General features: G+C 39.8%; 1 protein-coding gene across 5 annotated transcripts; it reads right to left on the bottom strand.

Annotated features, from left to right (window-relative positions):
* Positions 1-876: 876 nt before the first annotated feature.
* BDKRB2 (bradykinin receptor B2) lies at positions 877-23,999 on the bottom strand. Of its 5 annotated transcripts, none has more exons than XM_086893844.1 (4): positions 23,833-23,897; positions 22,502-22,564; positions 4,539-4,660; positions 877-3,817 (listed from the first exon to the last, which is right to left on the bottom strand). In XM_086893844.1, the coding sequence occupies exon 4, from the start codon at positions 3,813-3,815 to the stop codon at positions 2,673-2,675; it is 1,143 nt and encodes a 380-aa protein (XP_086749970.1). In that variant the 5' UTR covers positions 3,816-3,817; positions 4,539-4,660; positions 22,502-22,564; positions 23,833-23,897; the 3' UTR covers positions 877-2,672. The 5 variants fall into 5 exon arrangements, with proteins under 5 accessions (XP_086749970.1, XP_086749969.1, XP_086749968.1 ...); XM_086893843.1 differs by lacking the exon at positions 23,833-23,897 and adding an exon at positions 22,798-22,886; XM_086893842.1 differs by lacking the exon at positions 4,539-4,660 and having other exon boundaries at positions 23,833-23,999.
* Between the last annotated feature and the right edge of the window lie 3,497 nt (positions 24,000-27,496).

Genomic DNA, 27,496 nt, shown 5'->3' with positions numbered 1-27,496 from the left:
GAAGCCAATAAGCCACTTGAAAAATGAGAGAGTAGAGAAATCAGAATTATTCTTGCCTGTGAATGCTGAAGGCCAGAAATATCATCTGGCTTCTGTCATCCTTGCCCTTCCTCTGGCCGTGGTCCCCACCTCTGTCAGGCTGAATGGGGAGCCAGCTCTTTGCACGGCCAAAGTCTTGATAACAGCCGTGGCAGTCTCAGTAAAAGAGAAGCTAGGAGCAGAGGTAAGAGGGGGGCAGGATAAAGAAGAATGAAAATATATGATTACTGTCTGGCATCTTCAGCTCTGAAATTTTCAGGACAAAGTCTAACCTCATTTTTCCAGAAGTCTTCATATTTTTTCATGTTTCTATAAGAACAGAGCCGAGCCAAGTGTGACTGGAAACTGTCAGTAGGTCAAATGTAGCTTGGACATTACACTTTATTTCTTGGGGTTTTTTGTTGCGTGTATAAATGGTGCATGTGAATACCACAAATGTGTCACCACACTGAAGAGTCAGTAAAATGTGAATTAAGTAGTCTGTGAGCTGACACTATCTGTTCTGTGATGTGCAGAAGCTGCTACAGGGACTTTCCATTGTTGCTGGTGTCTTCATAGGGCCTTGAGCTATCAGCCGGCAGAGAAAAGCTACCAAAAATATTTCAGTACTCTTAGCTGCCTTAATTCTGATTTAAACTTCCAAAGGGACTGAGGGCAGTCAAGAGCACTCAGAAATGGGCCCTGAACAGAAAGATCTCAAAGTAGCTAAAATTCTGGTTTTTCAGCTCACTTTCCTTTGGTGTAATGGGAAGTGAAGTAAGCATCTGGAACAGCTGGACTTCTGACAAATCATTCCTTAGTAATAGGATACAGGCTAGAGAAGAAAATTCCAGGAAGTCTCATTTCCCAAAGTACTTTATTTTCTTTTGTACATGCTTACTGCATAAAAAAAAAACAAACCAAAACAAAACCAAAAAGTGCCTATATATTTACATTATTTAAATTAATGTGATGTTACCATAATAACATTTTTATATTTTACATCTCGGTACCAAATACTCACAAATACCTTCTTTTGCCTCAGTAACCTCTGTACAGAGTTCCTTTTGTGTAAGGGTTGCATGAACAGCACGCTCATGGATGAGACAGTATGATAACACTGGATATAACAGAAAGCCTTTCAGTGTTTCGTCATAGTTGTCCTCGTTGCTTCAGACAATAAAAAGGGTGAGCAAATAGAAGTATTTATGACATAGGATTGTCAAAGAAAAACCATGGAAATTGCACATAAATCATATACAGTGATCTAAATCCCATAGTCTTTAAATCACATCTGCACACTTCTACTTTGTGGTTTAGTTATTTGAAGGTTTAATACAAATCTCTCATTTTAAATGAACTTTATTTCTCCATTCAAGCTCTGATGGATAAAGACCATGTAGTCGCTGTCTGAGTTTACTCATGTCACCAAACTCCATTTCCCTTGGTAGCTTTAAAAGCTGTAACCTTAAGTGCTTTGAAAGGAACAAAGACTGTTAATTTCAGCATATCTTACTTCATCTTCCACTCAGTTTTGATCACGGTTCCTAGAGGTTAAAGTGCATACTGACAATTCAGTACACACTGAGGGTTTTATGTGTATCATCAAATTATCTCAAAAATACAGTCCAATTGGGGAAAAGCAATCTCATGTCAAAATCTCACAGATTAACCCTACAAATAAAATGTAGGTATTACTAGAATCTGAAAAGGCCATTCTTGAATACTCTGAGCTTTCAAGACTCCTGTTATCTTCAGTTAGATTTCTAATGTAGTTAGGTAATGCTCTCCTTCATATTCTCAGTTTCTTCTGTTTGTGAGATTATACCAGCTGTGCTGAGCTTTTGTATATCCATTGAATAAGATTAATTATGCTTTGTGAGTACTAAAAACCTGAGTCTCTGAGCTGAAGTGTAAGCATGAATATAAATAGCATTCACTCACTCAAAAAGTGTAAGTGAATGCTTTCACTCCAAGGCAGAAGGGGTAAAGAATCTTCTTCTACGAAGAAATCCCAGCTAACTTCATGCAGATGGGTGTGGGTCCCCTTCCACTAGTGCTTTACCATTTTTTCAGCTACTTTTCATACGTACTTTCTTGTGTAAATCTGTAACTAGCCAGAGCAGTTGCAAAAAGGCACTGCTTGTGAATGAAGAAATCAGATGGTTTTGGATCACTGAAAAGAGAAATTAAAAGCCAAAAGGATGGACACATCTGAAAACGCATCCTTACCGGATTCATTTAAGAGAACTTACTCAAATACAAACCCCTCTCAGATGAAACATCTTATCTAACTCACTATCAGGGGAGCCATATGTAGCTGCATAATCCTGACAATAGCTTCTGTACTGGGGCTCTGTTCAGAGAATTTTATGTACACCTTAGAAAAACATTCCCAATAATGTGTGCCAAGTTTCATTCAGCCATGAAAATAAGTAAGTAAGTAAATAAGCTACAAAATAGGATTCGATCATGAAAAACATCCACTAACATTAGAAGCAGGTCTCTATGGAATTTTCATTAAGAACAAACCATTGTTTTCCCTCACATAATGAACACTACCATGTTTACTCTGTGGACCTGTAGCAGATGGATATGAGTGGAGACTGATATGTTAGAAGCCTTTCTTCCTTTAAGGATTTCCTAAAATTATGCTATTGGGATAATGGCAAAACAGACTTTTTCCTTGGGTATTCACTTGAAATGGAAGTTCTTAAAGTGTCCAGGGAGTTTTCCATTTGCACAGACTGTAATTTTCTGCACCTCCTTGTGAACAAGCCCTTGTAGAATTCCACAGCCTTCTTCTGGAAGTTTTTCCCAATAATCACATACAAGACTGGATTCAGGCAGCTGTTGCTAAAGGAACAGTATGTGGCTATCTGGGTCAGTATGTCATTGATCTCTGCCAGGCATGTGAGAGTGGGTGAGAAGTAACGGATTGTGTCCATGAATGTGGTGATCTGGAATGGGAGCCAGCAAATGATGAACACCAGGAGAACAGCAAGGATCAGCATGGTGGCTCTCCTCTCTGTCTGGACTACCTTCATTTTTCGTAGCTCACTGCTTCGTAGGGCTTTGATGATTTGCACAGTGCAATAGGTAATTACACAGAGTGGGATCACAAACCCCACAATATTCAGCAAGCAGTTGTTGGTGGGCTCCCAGTAACTGGCTGGGTAAAGAAGAGCACAGGCTGTGATGTTGAGCTCTTCAAAGTAATGCAAATTTCGAAACACCATTGTAGGTGAACACATGAACAGTGCACATGTCCAGATTATAAAACAATTCCATTTGGCACAGACGGTTCGTCTCATCCGCCCAAGAGACATGGTTTTCACCAAGGCCAGGTAGCGGTCAATGCTCACTAGTGTCAGGAAATAAATGCTAGAATATAAGTTCATGTGACTCATTATGTTGATGACTTTACAGAGAAACAGGCCAAAAGGCCACTGAAAATGGTTAGAAATATTAATGGCCCAGAAAGGTAAAATACAGACCAACAATAGGTCAGCAAATGCCATGTTTGCTAGGTAAATTTCTGCCACTGTGCAGCTACTCTTGTGGAAACACAGAACGGTGAGTACAAAGAAATTTTCTATTGATCCCAAAATAAATATAAACCAGAGAAATCCAGGCTGAAAATCCAGTAGCCATTTCCATACATCTGCATTAACACATTCATACTGATCTGTCTGATTCACTCCTGAATTATTGTGGATATATTCTGGACTGACTGTGAGCTCCTGAGTGGTCATGCTGTACAGCTGAGTAACATTTTCAGTTGTGATGGAAACCATTTCTGTGAAGAGAAAAAACAGGTGACATAAGATTGCTACATCTAGCTCATTGCTGCGAAAGACAAATTATGAAGAGCTGTCTTTTGCTTTTCCTAGTGTCCTAGAAGCGTAGCTTTTGAACAGGCCTACAGTTCCCTGGGTTCTTCTCACAGACACTGGGTGTGTCTGTGGAATGTTTTACAGACTGCACTGCTATGGACTGCCTGGACCCGCTTTGGGCAAGTAAAACAGGGGGGATGTAGCAACAGCAGATATTGTTATGAATGGATTAACTGAAGAGAATATTTAAAAGACTTTATTCACTAGAACTGTGCTGCAGCAAGGCTTTGTTAATTCGTTGAGGTTGTTCATCATTACTTTGTCTTCTTATCTCTTTATTTCATTAGCCATGGTCTCCTAAAGTACCTGGTGTCTCAAGTTGCTCATGGTAAAACTGCTAGTTCTGTGTCACATTCTGCAACATCTTACACCCTCCCCTGCAGAGCAAGAATTGGGTGGAATTCAGTGGTGCTTCCTCCCCAAAGAACACCATATATTTTCCCAAATATTTTGACTGTACAGTAAACAGACATTTAGTTTGCAGCTCTAGTTTGCATTGAGAACGATGAGGTGATTGCCAGCAGTGTGCCTTTCTCAGCTTCCCACTGGAATTGTCTGTGTATTTCTGTTCTGTGTTATAGAATCCTTCTGCAGCCAAGTCACAGAAGAGATAAATGGTACAACCTTCATGAGGGAGCTCAGTTTTAAGAGGTGCGCAGTGGATGGGTTGGCAATTTGGTAGAGCCAGTGGCCATCCTGTTAGCCAGGACCTGTTTGCAGTCAGCCAGCTTGTGCAAGAGCACAGTCTGAAAACAAGAATACAGTAAACATTCTACATATCAGAACAGCCTGAGATCATACAGGGAGCTATTTATGGGCAGAAACATCAGATGTATACTTAAATGTTACTAGAACCAAACAGAAGTTGAGTGTGCAGCATCATTCACTACTGATAAAATGTTACCTGTGTTTTCTTGTTGCTGTGTTCTTGGATAATGAATGCTGAGATATTATTCAAATGCAAGATTGGCTTCCCAGATCTGTACATATAATTTTCTGGACTGAGTGATGGAAATTCTGTTCTTTTTTCTTCAGGTCTTTATAATAACCACTGTTTATATTATCATTTGATTGGAAACTTTTCAAATGTATTTTTAATTAAGACACTTGTCCTATTCAATTCATAACTTGGCAGTGAAAAGGGAACACTTGCAATTCCTCAAAGGGTGAGGGTTCTCAGCTTGTTTTCTTGTTGCTGGAATTGTTGACTGGTAAGTATCAGTGCTTAATATGGATACAGAAATTTGGCTATTGGTTGCAGAACTGATGAAAAATGATGGTCATATTTTGTGTAGTTTGTGTTAATAAAACACGAATGTAGCACTTAAATATCTCAAAGCCTAGCTTGTGTGGATGTGAGAGCTGCAACTAACAAACTGCAAACAGCAGTTTCAAGTCTCCCTTTCTTTCTATGCTGGCACTTTTCATTGTAAAAAAAAAATAGGAAGTGAAATACTAATGGATGGCCAACAAGAGGTCATCTGAGAATAAAGATGTTCTGTTGCCTGATGCAATTACCAGAAACTGTTTCTTCTGTTGGTCATAGGCTGTGAACCAGCAGAAAAAAAATAAATTGTAAGTGCATTATTTCACACTTTGAGGTTGGATGTATGCACATATTTAACAAGATGAGCATTAGTAATTCAGAGAGTGGTCATAAAGGCCATGTTGGCTTTTTCTGTGATTTTCCCTCATTCCATTAATTTACAGAATTTAATTTATAGCAAATAAACTGGCAGCTCCAAAACTGCATATTGATTTATCTGTATTTTCTCTGCAATTAATCTCTTTCAGATTTTGGTTTTAGATGGGAAAGACTTAGAATTCTTTAAAATAAGTTAGTTATATTATATTACTATGGTCTAGGAACAGTGTGCAGAGACTAGCTAGGATGTCACCAAGCCCATGACATGGGGCTTCTGGCCATGTCATGCCCAATCTGCCTCCTTGGTCAAGTCTCAAGTCCTTCCATAATGCATTGCCAGAAATGGGGGAGTGAACAAGGTAAAATGCTAATTTTCAATTTACAATGCTTAGGGTTAAACTTATGTGCTCAATGCTATTTTATATCACACAGGAAACTCATTTAAAGTATGTGATTGCTGAATAAATTATGATTGACAAAGCCACAGCTTAGAGAAGGCAGTGATTTGCTATTTTCTTGTCATATTTTGGTGGAAATAAATGTGATCCTTTCACACATTCTCTACAAGTACTTTCTGTGCAATGCAAGACAAGCTAATATCTCAGCAGGGACTTTCAATAAGATTTTATGTGGCAGTCTTGATTGAAATACTGCCCTGCTGAAGTAATCTATCATTACTGATTCTGAGGGACCCCTGTGGGGGCTGAATTTGAACCTGATGGAGTTCACATCCTTTTGTGAGTTACCTGCTCCTTGACAATCTATCAAACCCACTGTCAGTCATTATCTTGTGTTGTTCTGGAGTATTTTTTTAATAGCATTGGGAACAAGGGGCACAGTTTTGATGGAGGGTGTTTCAGGGTGGTGAAACTGGGCACTCACAGGTGTCCTGTGTGGGAAGCAGCCATGGCCTGGACAGAGCTGGTGGCAACCAGCCCTGTGTCTCCTGCAGACACTGCCCTTGCCAAGGCAGGAGGGCTCTGGGGCCGGCTCATGGGGGACACTCTGCGTGTTGGCATGATCCTGCCAATGCTGCAAATGAGGAACCCTTGCAGAGGGACTGGGAGGAAGGGGTTAATCAGCTGTTGGATTGTCATTACAGGCAGGTGGAGAAGAACCCCAAAAAGGTGGTGGTGACCAGTGCCATAGCCTGAAACTCTGGGGGCTGGACAATCACCAGGGCACCTTGGTGTCTTCTGCCCAACTCACGGGAGGTCCTGCTGGTCAAGGACTGACCCACACATACGGCTCTGGAGGGAGCACGCCAGAAGACAGGCATGAGTTAATCAGCAAGCCAAGGAGAGCACCTAGAGTCCAGCAGAGTGGTTAATCCTAGAATGTGGAGGGAAAAATCTCCATGTGACAGCAATACATGCCGGGCCCTACAGAAGTTCTTGAAAGAAAAGGAGGGGAATATGTTGAATTAGAACAAAAAGTGCTCTAAGGATGAAGAGATATGAGCTAAGGAAGGGAAGGAGAGGGGAAATGTTAATGCTGCTACTGGGTTAATGCAAGCTCCAGCGCTGCTTTACTCCCCAGATGGAATGCTGCTTCAGGTGAATGTTTTTCACCATTTTTTTGGGTCTGGGTGAAGCCCTACAGCTGATGAACTCATGACTATATTAGTATTGCCGCTGGTGTTAATCTGTCCTTGTACTATGCTAAACATTTTCATACAGTGAATTACTAAATGTCTCATGATGGTCTCAGTCATGTCTCATACATGGACAAGTTCTGAAATGTGCAATAAGAGTTCAGGTTATTTCAATGTTACCTGCAGCAATCTACTCTGTGAGAATAAGAGAGAGACTTTGTAATGTATATTTTACAGCTTTTGTGACTTTACTGATTACATGCTTTGTAGAAACAAGGTGTGAAATTTGTAATTAGTATATACTGAGATTGTTGTAATATTAACCTTGCTAATTTAGTCCTCAGAAACAAGAGGTGGAGCCTAAAGCAGATAAATGCTGTTTTGATGTTAACTGCTATAATGTTGTTTGCTGGAGCAAAAGAGAGAATATTAAAAAGCATAGGAGCACAGTCCTGATGTTTTCCTACACAGTCTAATTTGCAAGGACAGAGTGGGCTCAAGACCCAGTAGTCTTCTCCAAATGAGGAATTCCTTCGATGGATGATCATCCATGATGAAAGTTGCTTAGAAAGCCACCTTATTTTCCATTAATTTCAGAGTTGTCTTAGCAGGGTGTGTGGAGTATATGTACGACACCCAGACTGTAGCATCCTTAGCAGAATTTTACAATTACCTGGTTTGCATTAATTTCTGTCAGTGGCCAAAAGTGTTTTTGGATACATTCAGCTGGCTTGCCATACACACAATACAGCTCCACGTACAGCTGGGGCTCAGTGGCACAGAGGAGAGGAAAAGATGGGAGCAAAATTATGGGTTTGAGTGAGTGGCTGCAAACTGAGAGGCACTGGCTGGCTTCTGACAGGGTGATATTTTAGAAGACGTGTTAGCTGCAGAAAGAAATATCAAGGGCTGCCCCAGTCTCTGCTCTGACTCTCTGTTTCTATGCAGAGCCCAGCCTGCTTTGACGCTTTGTATTTTTCAAGGTACCTGTTTATAAATCTATACCTTCTCTATAAGGTTTATTTTCAAAGCTTCTATTTCAACCTGGTCTTCTTGCAACTTTTCCTCCTGAAAAAAAAGCACCTTTGTCATCTATCCCCAGTTCACAGATACTTTTGTTTCAGCCTAATCCAAGCCCAGTGGGACTCATAACCTTTTCTTTGGCTTCAGAATGGGTTAGGTTTGTATCTTTAGCTGGAAGAACACTGGAAGGTAAAACTGTGTCACTCTTGTGGCATCTCTGAAACATTCTCTGAATGCTCTTTTAATTCTGTTACTGTGGAGGCATGAGTTATTTTGGAGAGGTAGAAGAAGTGTGGGAAACATTCCTAAAACGCTCTGCTTTTACAGATCCCACGACATTAATTTTTAATTTCTAATCTGCGTATAATGAATCTCTAATGGGCTTTACTACATTTGAGGTTGTAGATCAGTGGACACTTTCTGTGGCAGTGTTAACTTAAAGGTTTCCCGCTTTTCATTCTCTCCTCACTGTCCCTTTTACCCTACGGCTGCCCTCGCGGTTCATGAGGCTTCATGTTGAACCAGATTCAGGAACTCGCCTGGGACAAAAATAACCTTGTAAAAGAAAAAAATTCTTTTTAAAACAAATCAGCTCCATAGTTTTCCAGAAAATTAGGACAGTAAAGGAAATATACAGAGAAGCTACCTCTCAAAAGCGTAACTTCTAGATATTATTTGTTGTGTAAGCTTGAGGCACACCATGAAAAGAAACCATTGCTCCACAGTTACTGTTAAAGGTATCTGCATCAACTATGTTAGGAAAAATGGGGGCGGGGAGAAAGTTGTTCTGTTAAAGTAGTTATTTCAATAACAATGAAACTAAGGTGAGAAGAGGCTACTAATTTTCTCCCTGTGTGGGAGATGAAGCCACTCAATTCCAGCTAAAGAAAGGTGTGGAAAGAGCAGAAGTCGAATCAAGTGCAATGCAAAACCTATTTTTTATATATAACTTTTATGCAAATCACTTTGCATAACATATTTTTTTTCCAAGTGGAAACCTTGAATATACTTATTTTAAACTCTTCAGGGTTAAAATTGCCTAAAAAAAAAAAAATCCTATACTTTTTAGCTTTAGAAACCTGGAATGTAATTTTTCAATGCTCTTTACAGAGCTCAGTCAATAACTGTGATGACTCAGATAAAAGTTATCTCTGTGTTAGGTAGTTATAACTGAAGTGGAGAAGAGCAGCATGGCTGGACTGTGGTGAGAACTGAAAGGAGAAGGAAAATATGAACTAGCTCAGAGAGAAGTACTGTCCTGATCACAGGACCTTGGTATAAGGGAAAGAACTAATCTCATTAAAAAGTTTTGATTTAGTTCAGATCTGGTGATGATGTTTGAGTCAGCCCATGTTTGACCTCTGACTTGCTGCCATCAATATTTTAGAAACTTTTCTATTAAAATGACTTACAAAATATTGCAAATGTCACCAAAGCTGGATTTTGCTGTCATTCTGAAGGAGCAATTTTACTAAGATTACTTTACAAAAGTGAGTAGATTCAGTATCTCCTGTGAAAATTTCTCAGATGAGCTGTTACAAGGCTACATGGGCACATCCCATGGGACAGTGGTGAATACAATGACTAGATGGACTACTCTTGCCATAAAGGTTTAGTTGCAGTTTCGTTGCATGCTTTAACTCACTGGGCTTTTCTTTGGATCTATGTAACTCCTCTTGTATGGAAATCTTTCACAGATCCTGACCTGTAGAAAATATCCCAGGAAAACGTTGCTGTTAGTGATACACTGAGTGAGGACCTTCCTTTTGCAGAGAAAGGCTGCATCAAAGCATCATTAAATTAAAGAGGGAAGGGTATAAGTAAATAAGTAATAGGAAATGCCAAATCCTTTGAACACTGCTCTAGAGTTGTTTTAAAACATATCATAGCAAGGCACAGCTTGGATGAAGGAATTAAATATGAGGATAAACAATGAAATATGAGGATAAACCCTCTACTAATATTAGAGAGGGTTTATAAAAAAAAAATAAAGGAGGTCTGCAACTGTGGGGCCATCAAGAACTGAAAATGTGATACTTACAAAACATGTGCATGGTGATGTGCTCACAGCAACAATTCCCGCAGTTAAATTTAGACCTGAATACCTGGTTTAGAAAATGCTAAAAAAGTTTTAAAACCACAGTTTTCCTGAAGATTTCTATTATGTTAATGCTGTGCAGCTTTCCCCATCCCTTTTGTACATGATGGGTTAGCAAATAAAGCAGAATTATCCTGAAGTAGAACTTCCTGTACTTCTCAGCCACTTTTATAATTGTAGTTCCAGAGCAGAGAAAGAATTTTAACTGCTCTGGAAACAAATATCACTTCCTTTCACATCCTCCCAGTACACACTTCAATCTCTGCTGTTCAAAAAGCTTATAAAGCTTAAGCTGTTTTGACTTAGAGTTATTTCTTCCCCATCTCCAGCTTTCTCAAGACAGCATATGTCTATGAAGAAATTAAATACATGAAAGTCTTAAATCTAAGTGTTAAACAAATTTGTTTATTCCATTTGTTCCTCTCTTTTGCCAGTTTGCTCCTTTCTTTATAGTCATTAGGCAGATGAAAGATCTAATTCCAAATCTCTATTCTGTTTAACTTGGAATAAAATCTGGAAATTGGGTGATTCACATGCCTGTGTACCAAGATGCCACAAGCTTATTGAATAATGTTGATTGAGAGTATTTATCTTTATGAAGATATTTCCAGTTAGTATAAATACTTAAATAAATATCGAATCTGAATCTTCCATCTTTGGAAATATCATCAGTTTGGAGGTTTACAATGCCAATCTCACAACTTCTTCTCCCTCTCCTTGTGAATACTTGCTACTCTTCTCTTTAGTTCTTGAGGATTTTGATCTTCTTGGACCCACCCAACTCCTGCTCCCTTAGACTTAATGTGGCTCTGCTCCACAGCCTGGTGTCCCTGAACCAAGCTGATAACTTTCTGACTCTAGCAGCAAAGCACATAAATCTTACACAACACGAGTCACAGCCGGATCTACACTTTTCTGTGTGTATTGTAGTGTGTTTGCTTAAAATGTTTTGACAACTGAGAAGGAAAATATTAAAACAGGAGAAAACTGACCACAAGCTCACCCCGCAAGGCTGGCAGGATATTTTGGTTTGTTTCTTTTGGCATTTCCCATATGAGAACAGGTAAGGAAAACCATGAGTGCTCATTGTCCAGAGCTCAGCCAACAATTAGCATTTAGGTTAGTGTCAGGAGAGTGAGAAATCTAGGAGCTGCAGTAGGAGTGGGACTGCAAAAGCAGGAATGAAGAGCAGTCATCCACATCAATTCATCCTTGAGAACATTTTCATGGGAGCCATGCATGGAGTAAGATTCAGCTCACACCTAGAGTTCAGGCTAGGGCTAGGGGAGTCACAGGCTTTATCTGCTCTTTCAGAGAGAAGAGCCCTGTCAGGCCCATGTGTTTATGTGTTTATCACACTTCTGAAACTGAGTCTTATCAGTCCTCTGTGTTTTCACATGTATGTGATCTTGGGTCAGCCTACTCTTGCATATTGCTACCTTGACATTTGTTGTTAGCATTTGCTTTCAGAAGCTCTGAGCTTAAGGTCTGCAGCCATGTCTGACTTGTGATCTTTTGGGTTTTGTTTACTTGATTTTCCTATTTGGTTCAAAATGATGTTTTGTATTTTCTATTGTTAGCTGGAAGGTCTCCTGTGAAGAGTAACTATAATCAGACTGTGGTTTGCTTGCATTTTTAAGATTTGCAGAGTTTATGCTTGACATTGGATCTGTTGCTGAGAAGATGACATGTATATTAACAGAATTTATTCCCGTTCCTGGTTCATTGCCTAGCTTGATGATATCTCCTCTGGCTGAACTGTCTTGCAATGCAAACTGCACATTTGTGCAGCGAGAGAAGCAGCCAAAGCAGTGCTCAGAGTGAAAGCAACATGCCTTGGCCCCAGGAACCTCACTGGGCTCCCTGTTGGGTGCCAGTGGCTGCGGGGAAGCCCTGTCTTGTCCAGGGGCAGAAATCTTGTATGTATGTCCCTTAACACTTTGCACTCATGGTGTCTGACTACAAAGCTGAATGATCACAGCTTGCACAAATTAACTGAAGCACAAAGACAAATAAATGAGTTTTATAATATGGCATGTAGAAATACATGCAAATATGGCATTTTTCCAGGTTGGAAAAATGTCAAAGGTGGTTGTATCTACTCCCTCAAGCTCTGCAGGTGCCATAAGAATTCTCTGCTGTAGATAAGGGATTGCTGTACCCCATCACCACTACAAAATTAAGTATTTAACACACTAGCATTGTGAGAGCAATTTAATATCCATTGCAGGAGTCTGATACCATGTGAAATAGCAGGTCTGATGGTATCAAACAGTACAATGTGCCTCTCAAACAGTGGACAATACCCTGAGCCCAGTGAATAGCTAAGGATTCCAGTGGTAAGGAAATGAAATGCTAGTGATCATATCAAGATTACTTGGTGCACTTAAATTATATTTCTTTCTTAAAGCAAGAATTTCCTGCTTTAGAAAACGGCCTTTCCTGAAACCCAGATAGCTCAAACCTATGGCAAAAGCCAGGCCAAAACCAGCTAACCTGGAAAAGAAAAAGGTGAATTTTCACCTGGCTGTTGACAGATTTTGGGACATGAGGTGGGGGAACCGAGCCATTCATAGTGTGGGTTCTTATAACTGATCTTGGGGTTCATCTAGTTTAGATACAGTCTTGATCTCAGTATGGAAGACAGGAGAGCACAGATGAACTGTGCCAGTGACGTAAATTGCTTGCTGTCTTCGTTACAGAGGACAATAGGAATATCCTGCAGAGAGGTGGACAATATTATAAAGTCTCAGAGGAGGAATTTTAAGAGGAAAAGGCTGTAAGCCCTGAAGCATATCGGTCCCCCAGGAATGTTAGTGATTCTTTTATTCACTTTGCTGTAGTGGAGGCACAGGAGAGCTGTTTGGCAGGGCACAAGCCTCCACTCAAGGCTGCCTCCCTGACGTGCACATGGATGTCCTCTAAAGCTTTGCTCATTGATGAATTGCTCCCACCAGACCTCCTCAGCCCCGTTTAGCCACACCTTTCTCTTAGCAACTGAAATGTTGCTCTTTTCCCTGGGTAACAGCATTAGGTTCTCATGACTGTAAAATGTGAAGGTCTAATGGCCTAGTAGTATTTGTCAGTATTGGTCCCTCTGAGCATTAAATATTTAATGGAGAGATTTGCCTTTCATATGAACTGGCTCTGTGCCCTGAAAGCACTTCACTTCTAGCACCTTGAGGACATTTTGGCAGCTATTTAGGAAAAAATAAGAGATTTGCCATCTCGAGTGCCTCCAGTCACTATAATATTTACACTATTCTCATGTATTTGCAATAACACAGCATCTCCTGCACATTTTCACCACTGTCTTTCACAGGTGTGGCCTTTGAGGAAAGACCAATTGTCTCCAGCAGCAAAGAGCTCCCAAAGAAGCTCACAGTATGTGTGACTGGTTGCTGTCACAAAATCTAATAATGATTTCTTTGACAGCTACCGCTTTCCTCATTTCTTATCATACAGGTAACTGATGATTTTACTCTGCTGTAATTAGCAAAAACATAAAAGAGGTTTTAACCTGTCACATTATGTCTGAAAACCACATTTGCAGCTACAGAGTCATCCCTGCCAGCAGCTGGATGTTTTAGTCACCACTGCTGTTTCCATTGCTGAGCCACATACTGATGGCTCTGTGCAGGCAGAGGAGCCCTTAGTACAGAAGGCATCACAGGCAGAATCTGTCCTCCCTCTAAATCAGTAATAATGCCTTGTGTTCTCCTAATGCCTCTCACCACAGGGATACATGGACAGCTTCAGAGTAATGGTACAGTTTTCTAACAGCACTTTAGGCTCTGACAACAGAACAGGCTAAAAGTATCTAACTAAAAATATATAATGCTTAGGTGAAATTTTGAACAGGTGAAATTCAGAAGAGAGGATATTTTCCCAGGTTGTTTGGGTTAGCACCTCTAACACACCTTTCTGAAGGTAGTCCTAGTTTAATTTAGAACTTCTGACAGCAGCTACACTAAACTATGAGCTCAGTTGTCAACCTCCTGAATAGGATTTCTTGTGGATCATCACAGAACACGGTCCCTAGCTTTGCTGATTTTTGTCATGGAAGGCAATAAAAATGTGACATTATGCTAATTGTCTAAATGACAGGTAGTCTTTATTAAAGAATTTGAGTGTTTTGTTTATTTTAAAATTCATATTATTTTAACAACTAAAATCAGAATGTGGCAGTGCAAGCAATGGTGAGTTCCCTTCTCAAGGAGAAGCCTAGTCTGTAATGTGCCTCACTTCTTAAATGCTAAACTTCAGAAAGCCATTTTGCCTTGTCCTTCCTAGGTCAAACACATCCTCTTATGTTGTTTCTTGAGCAGCTGGGACAGTCATTTCATATTATTTTCGTGTATCTGCTCCTCATTTTGCCAGTACATGAAATATTTGCAAAGGGAAAGAGGTCAGTTTTCAGATAGCATGGCTAGAAATCACCACACTTTATATATTGTAGAGAAAGCTCAAACACAGATGTAACTGTTAGAAATGGTGTGTAATTCACACTATAATGAGCTTCAAACTGTATCGCAATTATCTTGATAGTAACAACAGTAATTAGATATAATACAAATGGAGCCTATCTTTCTACTGAAAACCCAGGGGAACTCTAATGACAACATTTCTTTAGTAAGAATACACCCTATCTCTATTAGAACTTAAATGTTCAAATGCAAGCTGACAGGCATTTGGTGATTGAATTGTACAAACATGGATATGACTTTCAACACTGAGAGATCTTGAAGGTTCTGGACACTTCTCCAGCCAGGAAGTAGTATAATTTACAATGCTGATTTACAACAGTCAGTGTTTGGATTTCAATTTTAATTTTGCCTTCTCGTGCTTTGCCAGTTTTGAAATTAAATTGTACATTAATTTATTGTTATCCCTCTGTTAGCAACAGGAGATGACAGAGCCCTGCTGGGACCTGGTGCAGACAGTTTCTTTTTTGCTCTGCATATACAGGTTCTGAGCACTGGTGCTCACAAAGAAGATATGTCCTATCTGCTCTTTCCAGAATGTCAGACCCAACAAAAAAATACAGGGTAACAATTTAGTTAGAGAGACAGATTCCCTTAGTATATGCCACAGCTCCTTCAAAGAACTATTTTAGAACCCAAAGCTAACACAAAGATGAAATTTAATGTCTTTGTCATTTACACAGACAGTGGGATCGAGTGCACCCTCAGCAAGTTTGCCAATGACCCAAGCTGTGTGATGCAAGTGACTGGAGGGAAGGGATGCATCCAGAGGGAAAGAATTCCACCCAGAGAGAAGGAATGCTTCAGAGGTGAGCCTATGCAGAGCTCAGGAGGTTCAAGAAGCCAAGTGCAAGGTGCTGCCCCTGGGTTGGGGCAGCCCCTGATACCAACAGAAGCTGGGAGGGAGAGCAGCCCTGGCAAGGAGGACTTGGGGTTCTGGTGGATGAGAGGCTGGACATGAGTTCACCTGCAGCCCAGAAAGCCGATTGTGTCCAGGGCTGCATCCAAAGCAGTGACCAGCAGGGTGAGGAGGGGTGGTTCTGAACCCCTCTGCTCTGCTATAGTTGCTGGATCATGTTTTCTGGTACCTTAAACTCGCGTATTACTACAGCTATGTAGGAGATACTTTTTAAAGTGTTGAAGGAGGGGAATTTTCATTTCCTACTAAAATGACTATCAAAACAGAACATTTCTGGAGAAACTTATTTTAAAAGAAAGATTTTTCACAAAATATTTGGGTAATAAAACAGAAAATATTTTAAAGACGTGATTTCTTATCTTGAACAAGGGAGGCGATGCACTGACTGCTCACAGTTTAGCGGGTGACCCAGATCCACTCTTTCTCTGGCCAGCTAAGAGTTTAATATCTTTACCAGTGGAGTAGTTAAAAAAAAACCAAACCCAGAGACTGCAACTGCACAATTCACTACAGTTTATCCCTCAGGCACTTGCTTAGGAAAGAAGATGCCTCTTTCAAAAATCACTTTTCAGTGCTCCCCATTCCCAGACAGGTTTATCCTTAGTGTGTGCATTTGATCTGTGGTTTGTTTTCTTGCTTTTGTTAAGAATATCAAGACCATTCACCAATTTTCCTCTGGAACAGAAATGTTGTCCTCTGACCAGCTTTGTTAATTTTGAAAAACATTTGGATTTAAGTTAACTGTGTCACTGTTGACCTTGTGTACCATCACTTTTGCAGCGCCGTAGAAGAGAGCACTGTGTAGAATTGTGTGCGACAGTTTTCTGCAGCAGGCAGCAAAGGCTCGTGGCAGGATGTCAGGGCAGGAACAAGTGAAGGGGAAATGAGTGGATGTGAGTTCTGGAAGGGAACATAATGCTGCTGAAGGAAACAGAGGAGAAGCATTGCTGTCGGGAAGAAAGGAAGGATGAAGAAGGAGAAATGTTAATGTTGAAATGGAAGAAAGGAAAGAAGGGAAAAAGAAGGGTTTAATTTCCTGAGAGGGTAAAGGGTTCCAAAGCAAACCAAATGAATAAGGATTCTTGCCTAAGTCAGGTATATGCCAGGCTTATGGGTGCTTTATCTTAGACTTTCATTTTAAAATGTTAGAAAACTTAGGTAGTTTGCACCATTTGGATCCATATTTTACCCAGCTTCAAAATAGTTCAAAATCTGAAATAGTTTAATTCTTGTATTTAAAGTCAAACTTCTATTTGATTTTAAAAAGTAACTTGACCAAAGTACATTAATTCTAAGACAAAATTTATTAATATATTCCATTGAACCCTTTTTTTAAACCCAGAGAGGAAAGTGTGCAGTGGAAACTACTTAACCTGTCTGTAGAAATACACGATGTGAACAGTAGAAGTCTGGAACTCCAGATGTCTCATACTGTACAGTTATGAGCTGCAGTATGATTTAAATGCCAATTTGTAGATTACATCTATTATAGAAGAAAATGAATTGCTGCCTTCTTACATTTCCAAAAAAGATTGTTCATAAAGTGTTGCAGGAAACACCTACACAAAACTGACTCCACTTTGTTACTTCTACTTCCTTCTACTTCTGGGAAATGTCCTTTTTGCTGACCCAGCTTACTGGAATTTATCAGCTATAAGGTGACTATTCTAAAGAAAAAAAAAGAAAAGTTTCTCAGAGGAAGGATATAATCAGAAGGTGAAGGCACACAGTTGTCTTACGGGACCTGCCTCCACATGCTGTTCTTAAAAAAATGTGTATGTTATCAATTAAAACTCCTGTGGACAATATCCCAGCCATTCATGATCTGCATTCATGTCTGATTCATTACAACTGCTTTAGTCAGACTGCACTACTATCATTTTAAAAATAAACTTGCAACTCACAGAGAAGAAAAAAAAATACAGGCACGGAGAAAGCTCTTTAGTTTTAAACTGGTTCCCCTGTTCTGGTAAATAGCTATTCCAAATTCTTTCACTTTGAGTTTGCTATTAACTGTAAATCTCTATGCAGATTACAGGCTTGGAAGCAGATAATTGCTTTTGCTTATTTATCTGCCCATGAGGGATAGTCCCAGATCCTCATAACTTGGAAATTTTGGCATTAACTGTGAGAAGAAAAGAGATCCTTGTCCAGGCAAAGGAAAATAAATTTAAAAATGCAACTGATGTTTTTATCCTAATAGATACACATATCAGAAATGTCTGATGAAAATATTTAATGATTGTTTAGCACAGTGTAAAAAATCTGGGAGGAAAGTTATGGAGGTTCCATGTAGGATCATCCCCTAGCAATGGGCAGGACAGGGATGCATGGATATGCAAAGGAACAAGTATTTTACTTCCCTGACAAGATTCTAATAATTCTAAATGTGTGTTTGTGAGTGTAGATATAGATACATATATACATATATAAAAATCTAGAAATATAGAAATATAGATATATAGATATATAGATATATAGATATATAGATATATAGATATATAGATATATATCTATATATCTATATATCTATATATCTATATATCTATATAGATATATAGATATATAGATATATAGATATATAGATATATAGATATATAGATATATAGATATATAGATATATAGATATATAGATATATAGATATATAGATATATAGATATATGTCTGTGTATGTATACAGAGAGAAAATTTCCACAAAGCAGATACTTCCAGGTCACCTTCAGTGCCTCACATATTTTTCCTGCTCTTTTGCTGTTCATTCAGGGAGAAAGTGGTTTGTGTGCACTCCCAGCACTAGTAGGACCAGGCACAGGAATCCTCTCTAGGTGATGCCAAGGTGAACAGCAATCTGCAAGCTGGTCTTGAGCAGGTAAAACAGGATTCTGCATGAGGAGCATGTGGGAGGGCTCCCCAGAATAGACAGTGTCAGGTAGGCTTGTATAAGATGACTGAATCTGAACAAATAAAGAAAGAAAAATTCATCCCTGAGAACAGGTGTCAGGCAGAGATGAAACTGTAATGATAAACACCCTGGTGACACTGCTGATTGTAAGGTTCATTGGCTGAACTCAGTGCTGAACTGAAGCTGTACAGTTGCAAAGGCTAGAATTTGACTTGGAGCATATTATGTGTCCCAGAGCCAGGTCTATCTGTTGTGATAGGTAAAGGAAAATGTATCACATACATGTTTGTAATCTCCTAATTTCACAGCTAGGAAATTCAGCCTTTCACAGACCTTTCCCTCTTGGAGACTGAGGCCAGAACAAGAGGATGTGTCAATAATATGTTAAGCAGGCTACCAGTGAGCAAGTCGTTCATCTCTGCTGATATATTCATAACACCTTATCTTCTATAATCTGTCATTACTCTGTTGATGCTGATTTGGAGGGCACTGCAAACATTCAGTCCAACTGAGGATCCAGCCTGTGTAGCTACTTGTATCTCTTGTTTCTGTGCCTCCATCTGCTTGTTTTCCTGGTGAGATGTTTGCTGCAGTCTAGCAGGTAGGACCAGGAGCACAGCTCTGGGGACACTGCCATGCTGTCTGTGTTACACTGATGGCCAGAGGCTTTGGGGATAATCAGTGTGAAAAAGTCTTGCAAGCACAGGCTGTGCCTCAAGGAGCTTCTAATCTAAACAGAATCCAAATATAATACAGAGTGTAGAATGTGACTTATTACAGGGAAAGACTGCTGCAGAATGAGGTGAGAGGTGCATGCAGACTGAGCCAAAATCTAGCAACAGGTACTGCAATATTTCTGTTGTCCTACTTGTTTAAGGATCAGGTCCCACTTTGAATTATGAAGGCCTAACAGCTACTTTTTATAAAAATGCTCAAGGCACCTGATGAAACACCTCCAGTTTACTTGCCTGCCCACTACCTGTAGGGAGTTATCCTTCACATCAGGAAAGGGCACATCGCTGTCCTCCATGTGTGTGGGTAGAGGGACCTGCTGCCCTTCTTTTGTAACCCATGACTCTCCAGAGCAGCAGCCAGCCCTGTGTGACCTTCAGTCACTCAGACAGCTGATAGGAACTCTTACAACCATGGCAGAAGTTATAAGAGGTTGCACTGGGGTGCAGTCCCAAAGGGACTTTCTGCCAAGCCGGAAACACTGCAGGAGGAAAAGCACCTATGACCAGTTCTGCCTCTGGGCATGCATATGTAAATCCTGTTAATGTTAAAAAGACCTGGCCCTCTACCATGGATCACTCACTTTTTTTTTTTTGTGGCATTTAACAGTAATCTCAGATAAAATGGATGGGAAAAATGGATTTCTGCATTTTGAAAGCTTCATTCTCTGCCAATTAACCATAGTCTGAACTGTGTTTTTGCAATACTGTCATCATTCTGGCATACCTTAGTGCGTAAATCTCCTGAATCTGCAGACCTGTATGATCAGATTTTTTTGCAGGGATCATCACACAAATCAACCCAACCTTGCTGAATCAAGTTGAGGAGCTAACATGTAGGGGACTTAAATACATCAAAGAAGCAAAAGTAAATCAAATCCACCCATTCAGGGAACATCCAAAGTCCTTAAGTGTTTTGGTGAAGTTTGATATAGCAGCTTTGACTTGCCTATCATCAGACTGAAGAGAAATGCTTTTAGCAGGCAACTTTGCTCCTTGTATTTCTCTGGTCTGCATCTCATTTGTGCCTGTTCTCCAACATTTAGCTCCTAAGTGGGGTGTTGGACCATGCCCAGAGTCCCTCAGTCCCAGTTCATTAGCTTGACTTCTAAGTAAATGAGGTGTAACCACTGTGGTGATCACATGCAGTTACAGCTTGGTCTGTGTGCAGCCAACCTGCGAGGCCCAAATTTAAAGCATTGCTCTCATGCTGTGTGCTTTCCCTCTGCTGGGCCAGGGCTGCGATGTCCCTGTGTCCCTGTGTCCCTGTGTCCCTGTGTCCCTGTGTCCCTGTGTCCCTGTGTCCCTGTGTCCCTGCTCAGGGCACCTGGCCGAGGGAGAGGATGGTTCAGGTGTGCCTCCAAACCATTCGTGAGTCAGCACCCAAAGACTGCTCCAGGGAGCGATTCCTCAGCCACCAAACTCTGCTACAGCCCAGAAAGGGCTGGCAAAGGACAGATTTTGTCTGCACTTTAGAGGACTCTGTTCCTCTGCCAGGTAGAGGCAGAACTTTCCATCTCCGTGTGCGAAATGCAAGAAGGAAGGAAGATAAGCCTTTTGATAAGGTAGGGGGAAACACCTCTCTACAGAGTACTTGAGAGGGAAGTTTAAAAAGCCACGAGTGACAAGAGAACAAGGCTTATGAATAATGTTAAAGTGGACATTTCAGCTAAACAACGTTTTTCTCTGCTTGTTCTTTATTTTCAACTTTATATTGATTAGCATTGCTAATGGGTTCAGGTGTACTTTTGCAGTTGATTTGGTTACTGAGAGAGAACTTGTTTTGAAAGCAAAGCTCTGTTCTCTGATAAGTGTTCCTAGACTTGTAATATGATTTTTTTTTTCTTCTGTGTTTTTAAAAACAGTGGAATTTGAGTGCCTAAGAGATTTTTACCCCCATCTTTTAATGAAAACAGATTATTAAACACTGGCCGCTCTTAAACAATAAATTTTAGGGTTTTCATAATGGATGTCCTAAAATTCACCCAAATTCCTTTTGTTTTCTGCCTGAGAAAGTACTTGAAATATTAAATAGCTACAAGAATTTTTAAAGCTGTTTTCCTGTGCAAGGATGGGATTTCAGGAAGCTCTAAGTCAGTAGGAAAGATGGTTCTTTTGTTAGAGTGTCGGAACAAAATGTTCAGGTAACACTGAGTAACTCGATTAATCTTGTTCCCACATGTTCTCAGGGGCCCAATGAAAAACCTGACAAAGATTTTCAGGATCTGCTGTTCCAAGGTCTTTATTAACTTGGGCATGTTTATCCATTCTGTTTGTGTTTTCACTATTCACACTGAAAACAAGACAAATACACTTCGAAATCTATAAATGAAACTGGAATGCTAAGACGCTTCTCTTAATTTTTTTCTTAAGGATTGCACATTTTCAGAGACTACATAAAAGTCATATGGCTGATATTACTCAATATGGTGATACTTCAATCTGAGAGACTCATATGTGGAAAAAGAGATTTCTTTTACCCACATAACTGTCTTCCGGTTTCTAGGAAAATATGTACAGCTGTTTAAAAGATAAAAGTGTACCCATATCTTAGAGGATGACAACTCTACATACAAAATATTAAAACAAGAACTCTAATGGCTACCTATTTGAACACTTTTGGCTTTATGGCTATTTCTATTATTACACTAAGCTGCTTAGGATACTGAGTAATGGAAAATGAATAGCTAAAAGTATAGCATATATTTCAAGCTTTTTTTTTTTTTTATTCTAATTACAATACCACTACTAAGCTCTTTGTTTTCATCAGCACCTTAAAAGTCAAGATCTTACTGATATTTTTATTTGCATACAGATTTTAAAAATAAATTAATAATGTAGCTTAAATGTCATCCAAAACCTTTCTTCTTTGTAGTATAAGTTTCAAAGGTTTAGCCTTTGCCATTCAGTCAGTGCAGATGAGACAGATTAGCAGTGTAAGGTACACACACATGCACTTCCACATCCTGCCCACCAAAGTTTACAATCAAAATAATAAACAGAGAAAAAATTATCAGTATGTACAGAAAAGAATTTTCCCTGGTTTCTCCCTGCTATTTTGTAGGTAATTTCTCAGCCAAAACCAAAGTTAGCTGCTCGTACTTTCTGATTATTTTTGTGAGATGAAAGAAACAGTGCCTATAGTGTGATTATAGACATGAAGTGTCATCTGGATAGCAGAAATCCTTACCCTCCAGTACATGGGACAGTCTCTGTGACAAGTGAAGTCCCTTTGGCTTTGATACACTGGACACTATGAAACAAAACATTTTTTCTGTAAATATTATAACTCTGCAAAACCCAACAAGTTACAAAATCACATTAGCAAAAATTATTTTTCTCCTCCATTTTCCTAGAAAAATAGCAATATCAGCTCTCTTGTCACTAAACCAGAAACACATTAAGAATGTGGTTTCCAAAAAGCAAAAAACTGCACTGAATTTAAATAGTAACTTTTCACATGAAATAGAAGTGAAAAAACATTACCTTGACTGAAAATTCACCACTGAGCAGGTACAAATGAGCGAAGTGCAACACGTCTCTGGGAACAGCTCCTTCTCCAGTATGAATGAGTCTAACTCATGGTTTTACTGCCCCTCCCTGAACACAGCAGACTCATTGCTCTGTTGATGACATCATATTCTTGGATTTTCTCCCATAATGTATTGTAAAAACAATGTTTATCTACTGTATCCAGTGTGAGACCACTGATATTTTAATATGGGTGGCAAACACAAACACAGCTAAGATACCCATTGGATGTGTATGAAACAGTCATGTGTTTGTACAACAGCTCCCAGAATTGTGCATGAGCATGCACGCACACACAGCTCTTATCCCTATTTGGGGTAAAGACAAGTGCATTTTTTATTTTACTGGTGTTAGAGGTAAACAAGCCAACTTTCTGGAGGACTTGGATCTTTAAAACAGAAAAGATCAAATATCTCATTTGCAGTCTAAGATATCTTTTTTTCCATGGGAAAAAATTTACTGTTTGTATTCTGGAAAACACTGCTCTTTGTCTCTGACTACTCAGTCTGCTGAGAACAAGTACAGAATCCAAATACCACTTAAAGATTTAATTGGGCCAAAATTTCTTCAAGGCTATGGAAGAAATCTCTATATGAATCAGAATTATAGCCAAACTCCAGAGTATACCCTTTTACTTACTACATTGACTTTCAATCTTGAAGGTCAGATAATTAACAGAGAACTAATTCTGGACTGTTTATTAGAGGCATAGATGGTTTTCCTGTACTATTTATGCAAATAAACTGAAATCTGAAATGGCAACCACAGTGGCAGAATTCCACACAAAGAACATATATTCATTCAAACGAGAACTGAAGAGAGAAAAGAACAGTCCACTCCCTTAGTTTGCTATAAAATTCTAATTCTGAAAGCGAACAATTCAGGAAAAAAAGCTGGTCTATATAGTGACTGGTGGTATTCACCAGTGAACATATCTGGCTCCCACTCTCCACTGGTTTGCCATTTACAGTTTTAGTGCAAAACACTTACTTGGTGTGTATTCTGACAGGAATCGCTGCTTTGTTTTTCAATGCTTTTCCTTTCTTTCTCTTTCTCGGAATAAAGGATGCTTGGTACATTTTCTGTCTTTATTGGATCTAGTTGAGTCATGCTCTACTATCAGCAATACCTCCCCGTGGTCTCTCCCTGATTTCCCTGCACCAGTTCCAGTTTGGTTGTGTAATCTTGAGACTCACAATCTCAAAGATCTTCATTCCATGTGTTTTTTTCAGTACTTTTTTTAACTCCTTATTCACTTGAATAAAAATTTTAGGACTACCTCTAGATTTTGGTTTTTTGGCTGGTGATGTATTTAATATTAAATATCAACATAATTTTGCAAATACAGTGCCTCAAAATTCTGCTTTGATTTTAAGATTTTAAATTTTATGTGTTCATAGGAGGAACTCTACTGGCTCAATTGTAATGATGTAATAAACCCCAGCTATGGCCAGATCTACTCAGCTGCACTCAAGGAATGTGGAAAACCCCTGGAGGAGCAGGGGAAGTACTCTACAGCTTTTTCAGGAGGCTGAGGCTAGTGTTGCCAGCAGCCAGTCTGCTATGGAGGCTTGCTGAATGGTGAAATAAATGTATGCAGTCATCTCAAAAGCTTTAGAAAGGAGAAGCTCTGCAGGCAGAGCTATTAGTACACATTAGTATACATACAACCAGGGTTGCCCATCCCAGATGCAGAATCCAGCACTTTCCTCTGTTGAACTTCATCCAGTTGGTGATTCCCCATGTCTCTAATTTGCCAAGGTGTCTGCAGGGCCTTTCAGCCCTTGAGGGAGTTGACATCTCATCCCAGTTTTGTGTTGTTGGCAAACTTTGTACCCCTTCCAGCCCTGTGTTCAAGTCATTAATGAAGATGTTGATGAGTACATGAGGATGGAGCCCTGTGGAACCCCTATGAGTGACAGGTCCCCAGTCTGATGTCACCCCATTCACTGCAACCCTTTGTACCTGACCTGTGGGCCAGCTGCTCATCCAATGTTTAACATGATTATCCAGCTGTGGGATGGAGATTTTGTTCAGAAGGATGTTGACAGTAACAAAACTTTGCTGAAGTCTGAAGAGACTACGTATGCCTACTGACTTTTCTAGAACAAGTGGTGGGTTAACCTGTTGGAGAAAGAGATCAGGTTTGATAAGCAGGACTTTGCTCTCATGAAGTTGTGCTGGCTGTGACCAAGGACTATATTGTCTTTCAGGTGTTTTTCAATACTTCCCTAAGTAATCTTCTCCATAACTTTACCAGACACTGAAATGAGTCTGACAGGCCTGTAGCTTCTGAAATCCTTCTTCTTGCCCTTCTTGAAAGCTGGGACAACATTTGCTAACTTCCAGTCAGCTCCAAATTCCCAAGATCACTTGGAAATGATTGTGAGAGGCTTTGCAATTATGTCAACTAATTCTTTGAGAACTCTCAGATCAATCCCACCAGGCTCCATAGATTTATAGGGATGCAGCTGGAGCAGCAGATCCCACAAAATTTCAGGGTCAACTGGGAGTTGATAATTCTTGCAGTGATTGTCCTCCAGCTCAGGGCTCTAAGAACCCCTTGTTCATCACTGGTGCTGAAGACAGAGGTAAAGCATTAAACACCTCTGCCTTGTCTCTGTTTGTGAGGTGTCCATCCTCATCCTGGAATGGGCTGATGTTGTTTCTACACTGCATATTGTCATTAAAATATTTGGAAAAACTATTTATTTATACTTTTTATTTTATTTTTAATTCTACATTTCTGGAAGCTCCAGCTCCAGCTGAGCTTTGGCCACACTAATTTTCTCCCTGCAGTGGCAAGCAGCATCTCTGTACTCCTCCTGTGCCACCTGACTTTGCTGCCACTGGACATACACTCTGAACTGGGTTACATGGCAACATTGCTGCTCAGTTAGCATTTATTTAAGAAACTGAGAGAGAATGTATGCAAACATTTGCCTCTGTAAAGCCAAGACAACAAACAGTGAATAAAGAGTAAAATGTAAGGGGGGAATTGGTTGCCTAGGTAGCTGTTCAGGACTGTTGCAAGCACTTTCTAGGGCAAAAAAATGTCACCATGTAATTTTACTTACTGATTTCTGACCTTTTCAAAGAATGTTTTGCTCTTTTTGGCCTACCAGCTCTGCAGATTTGGAAGAAGGAGGCAGTCCTTGGCTATTTGACATGGACTAAGAACTTTGTTGGTATTTGAGCAGGAGTCCCCAGCCTCCATGTGAACAGGTGACTTCCACTACTGGCCACACAAGTGATAGAAGCTGCTTTCAGACAAATGCAGCTCTTTGAATCTTTCTGTGTATATGCATACACTGGTCAGTCTCCTAGAAAAAGCTATTTTTGCAGCTAAGCCTGTGTATTACTTCCCCTGCAAACTCAGTGTTTTTCCAAGACTCACTAATTAAAATTAGCAACTGAAGATATTTGGGTAACTTTCTCTAAAGAGGATACTGATTAATTTCCTTTCCTTGTTCTGAACTGATCCAATTATCCTGCCTAAGTTTTATCAGGACAGTTTTATTTGTAAGGGTTCTGTGTCATCACTGAGTCTTGGCTTCTTGGGATGCCTTCTGGTTTAAACAACTGTTCATTTTGGTCAGTTATATTTTTCTAGAATGAGAACATCTTTTTTGTCTCCTATGTGTTTCCGGTCCTTCAATGTGTTGCATTTATTTTAAAACCTCTTTTTAGTAATTTGCAAATACACAGTTTTTTTCCTTACTAAAATTAAGAATTATGGTACTTTTTTATTGTAAGGGGGATTGAATTAATCAGGATCTAGAATGTGTCTGTGACCTATCAAAGGACTGCACAATCAGTTCAGTACTAAAGTACCTCTAAGGATATACAGTTTGACTACAGATGCACAGAATATCAACAGAGAAGCAAAGACAATTCTAATGGAAATACTTGCAGCTTACTTTGCAGGAGAAAACTCCTTTTGTTCAAAAACTGGATCTTCTACATTGTACTGTAGAGGTACACAGCCAGAATTAAACTTCTTCAGTTCTGTGCAAGTTCTGTGCATTCATCTGTGGAAGCAGCCAAGTGGATCTCACGCTATCCCTTTGGAAATATATACAGAAAACCACAAGGAGCAACAAATGCTGTGGGGCTCTTTTAGCAGTAGAAGTCAGATGAGTAGCCAGAAGTTGAATTTGGGCTGGATGAGATGAAGGAAATGACACTGGAATGAGCAGAGAAGGCTTTTCTGTACCTTTTATAGGTCTGCAGAGGCTGCAGCATGAAATGCTGTCAGGATGAGAATGATTCTTATCAGTACATCCAGAAATATTGGAAGGAATATCATTGTAACCACAACATTTGGCCCAGCTTCTTCTCGAGCATTAATCACAAGTTGGCTGCACCTCCAAGGAAAGGGGTAATTACCTCCACAAGGATCTGGCAGCCCAGTGTCACGCACACTTATGCTCACAGTAATGCCCGGCATATCTCTGCTACTGAGTGGTTACTCTATAGCTCTTCATCAAATGCACAAACAAAAAGCATCAGAACTGCCTCTCTTGCTTCCTGAACAGCTTTATCTCACCAAGCTTCTCCCAAGGGTGCCACTGCATGCTAATGTATGGGATTTGCTCTGACATACAGTGCCACAGGGTGTTACAGTTTAGGTTATTTCTTTTCTGCTGTTTTG

Source organism: Cyanistes caeruleus, chromosome 6, assembly GCF_971803275.1.
Source record: "Cyanistes caeruleus chromosome 6, bCyaCae1.hap1.1, whole genome shotgun sequence".
Taxonomy (NCBI): domain Eukaryota; kingdom Metazoa; phylum Chordata; class Aves; order Passeriformes; family Paridae; genus Cyanistes; species Cyanistes caeruleus.
The sequence above is the reverse complement of the archived record's forward strand: the minus strand, read 5'-3'. Positions and strand labels throughout refer to the sequence as shown.

What these genes read in the sequence shown, in the direction of transcription:
- BDKRB2 (XM_086893842.1), bottom strand. An exon ending in ACTGTCCCATGTACTGGAGG is followed by an intron (nt 3,818 to 22,501) that starts GTAAGGATTTCT and finishes TTCTCTTCACAG; the next exon opens with AAATGGTTTCCATCACAACT.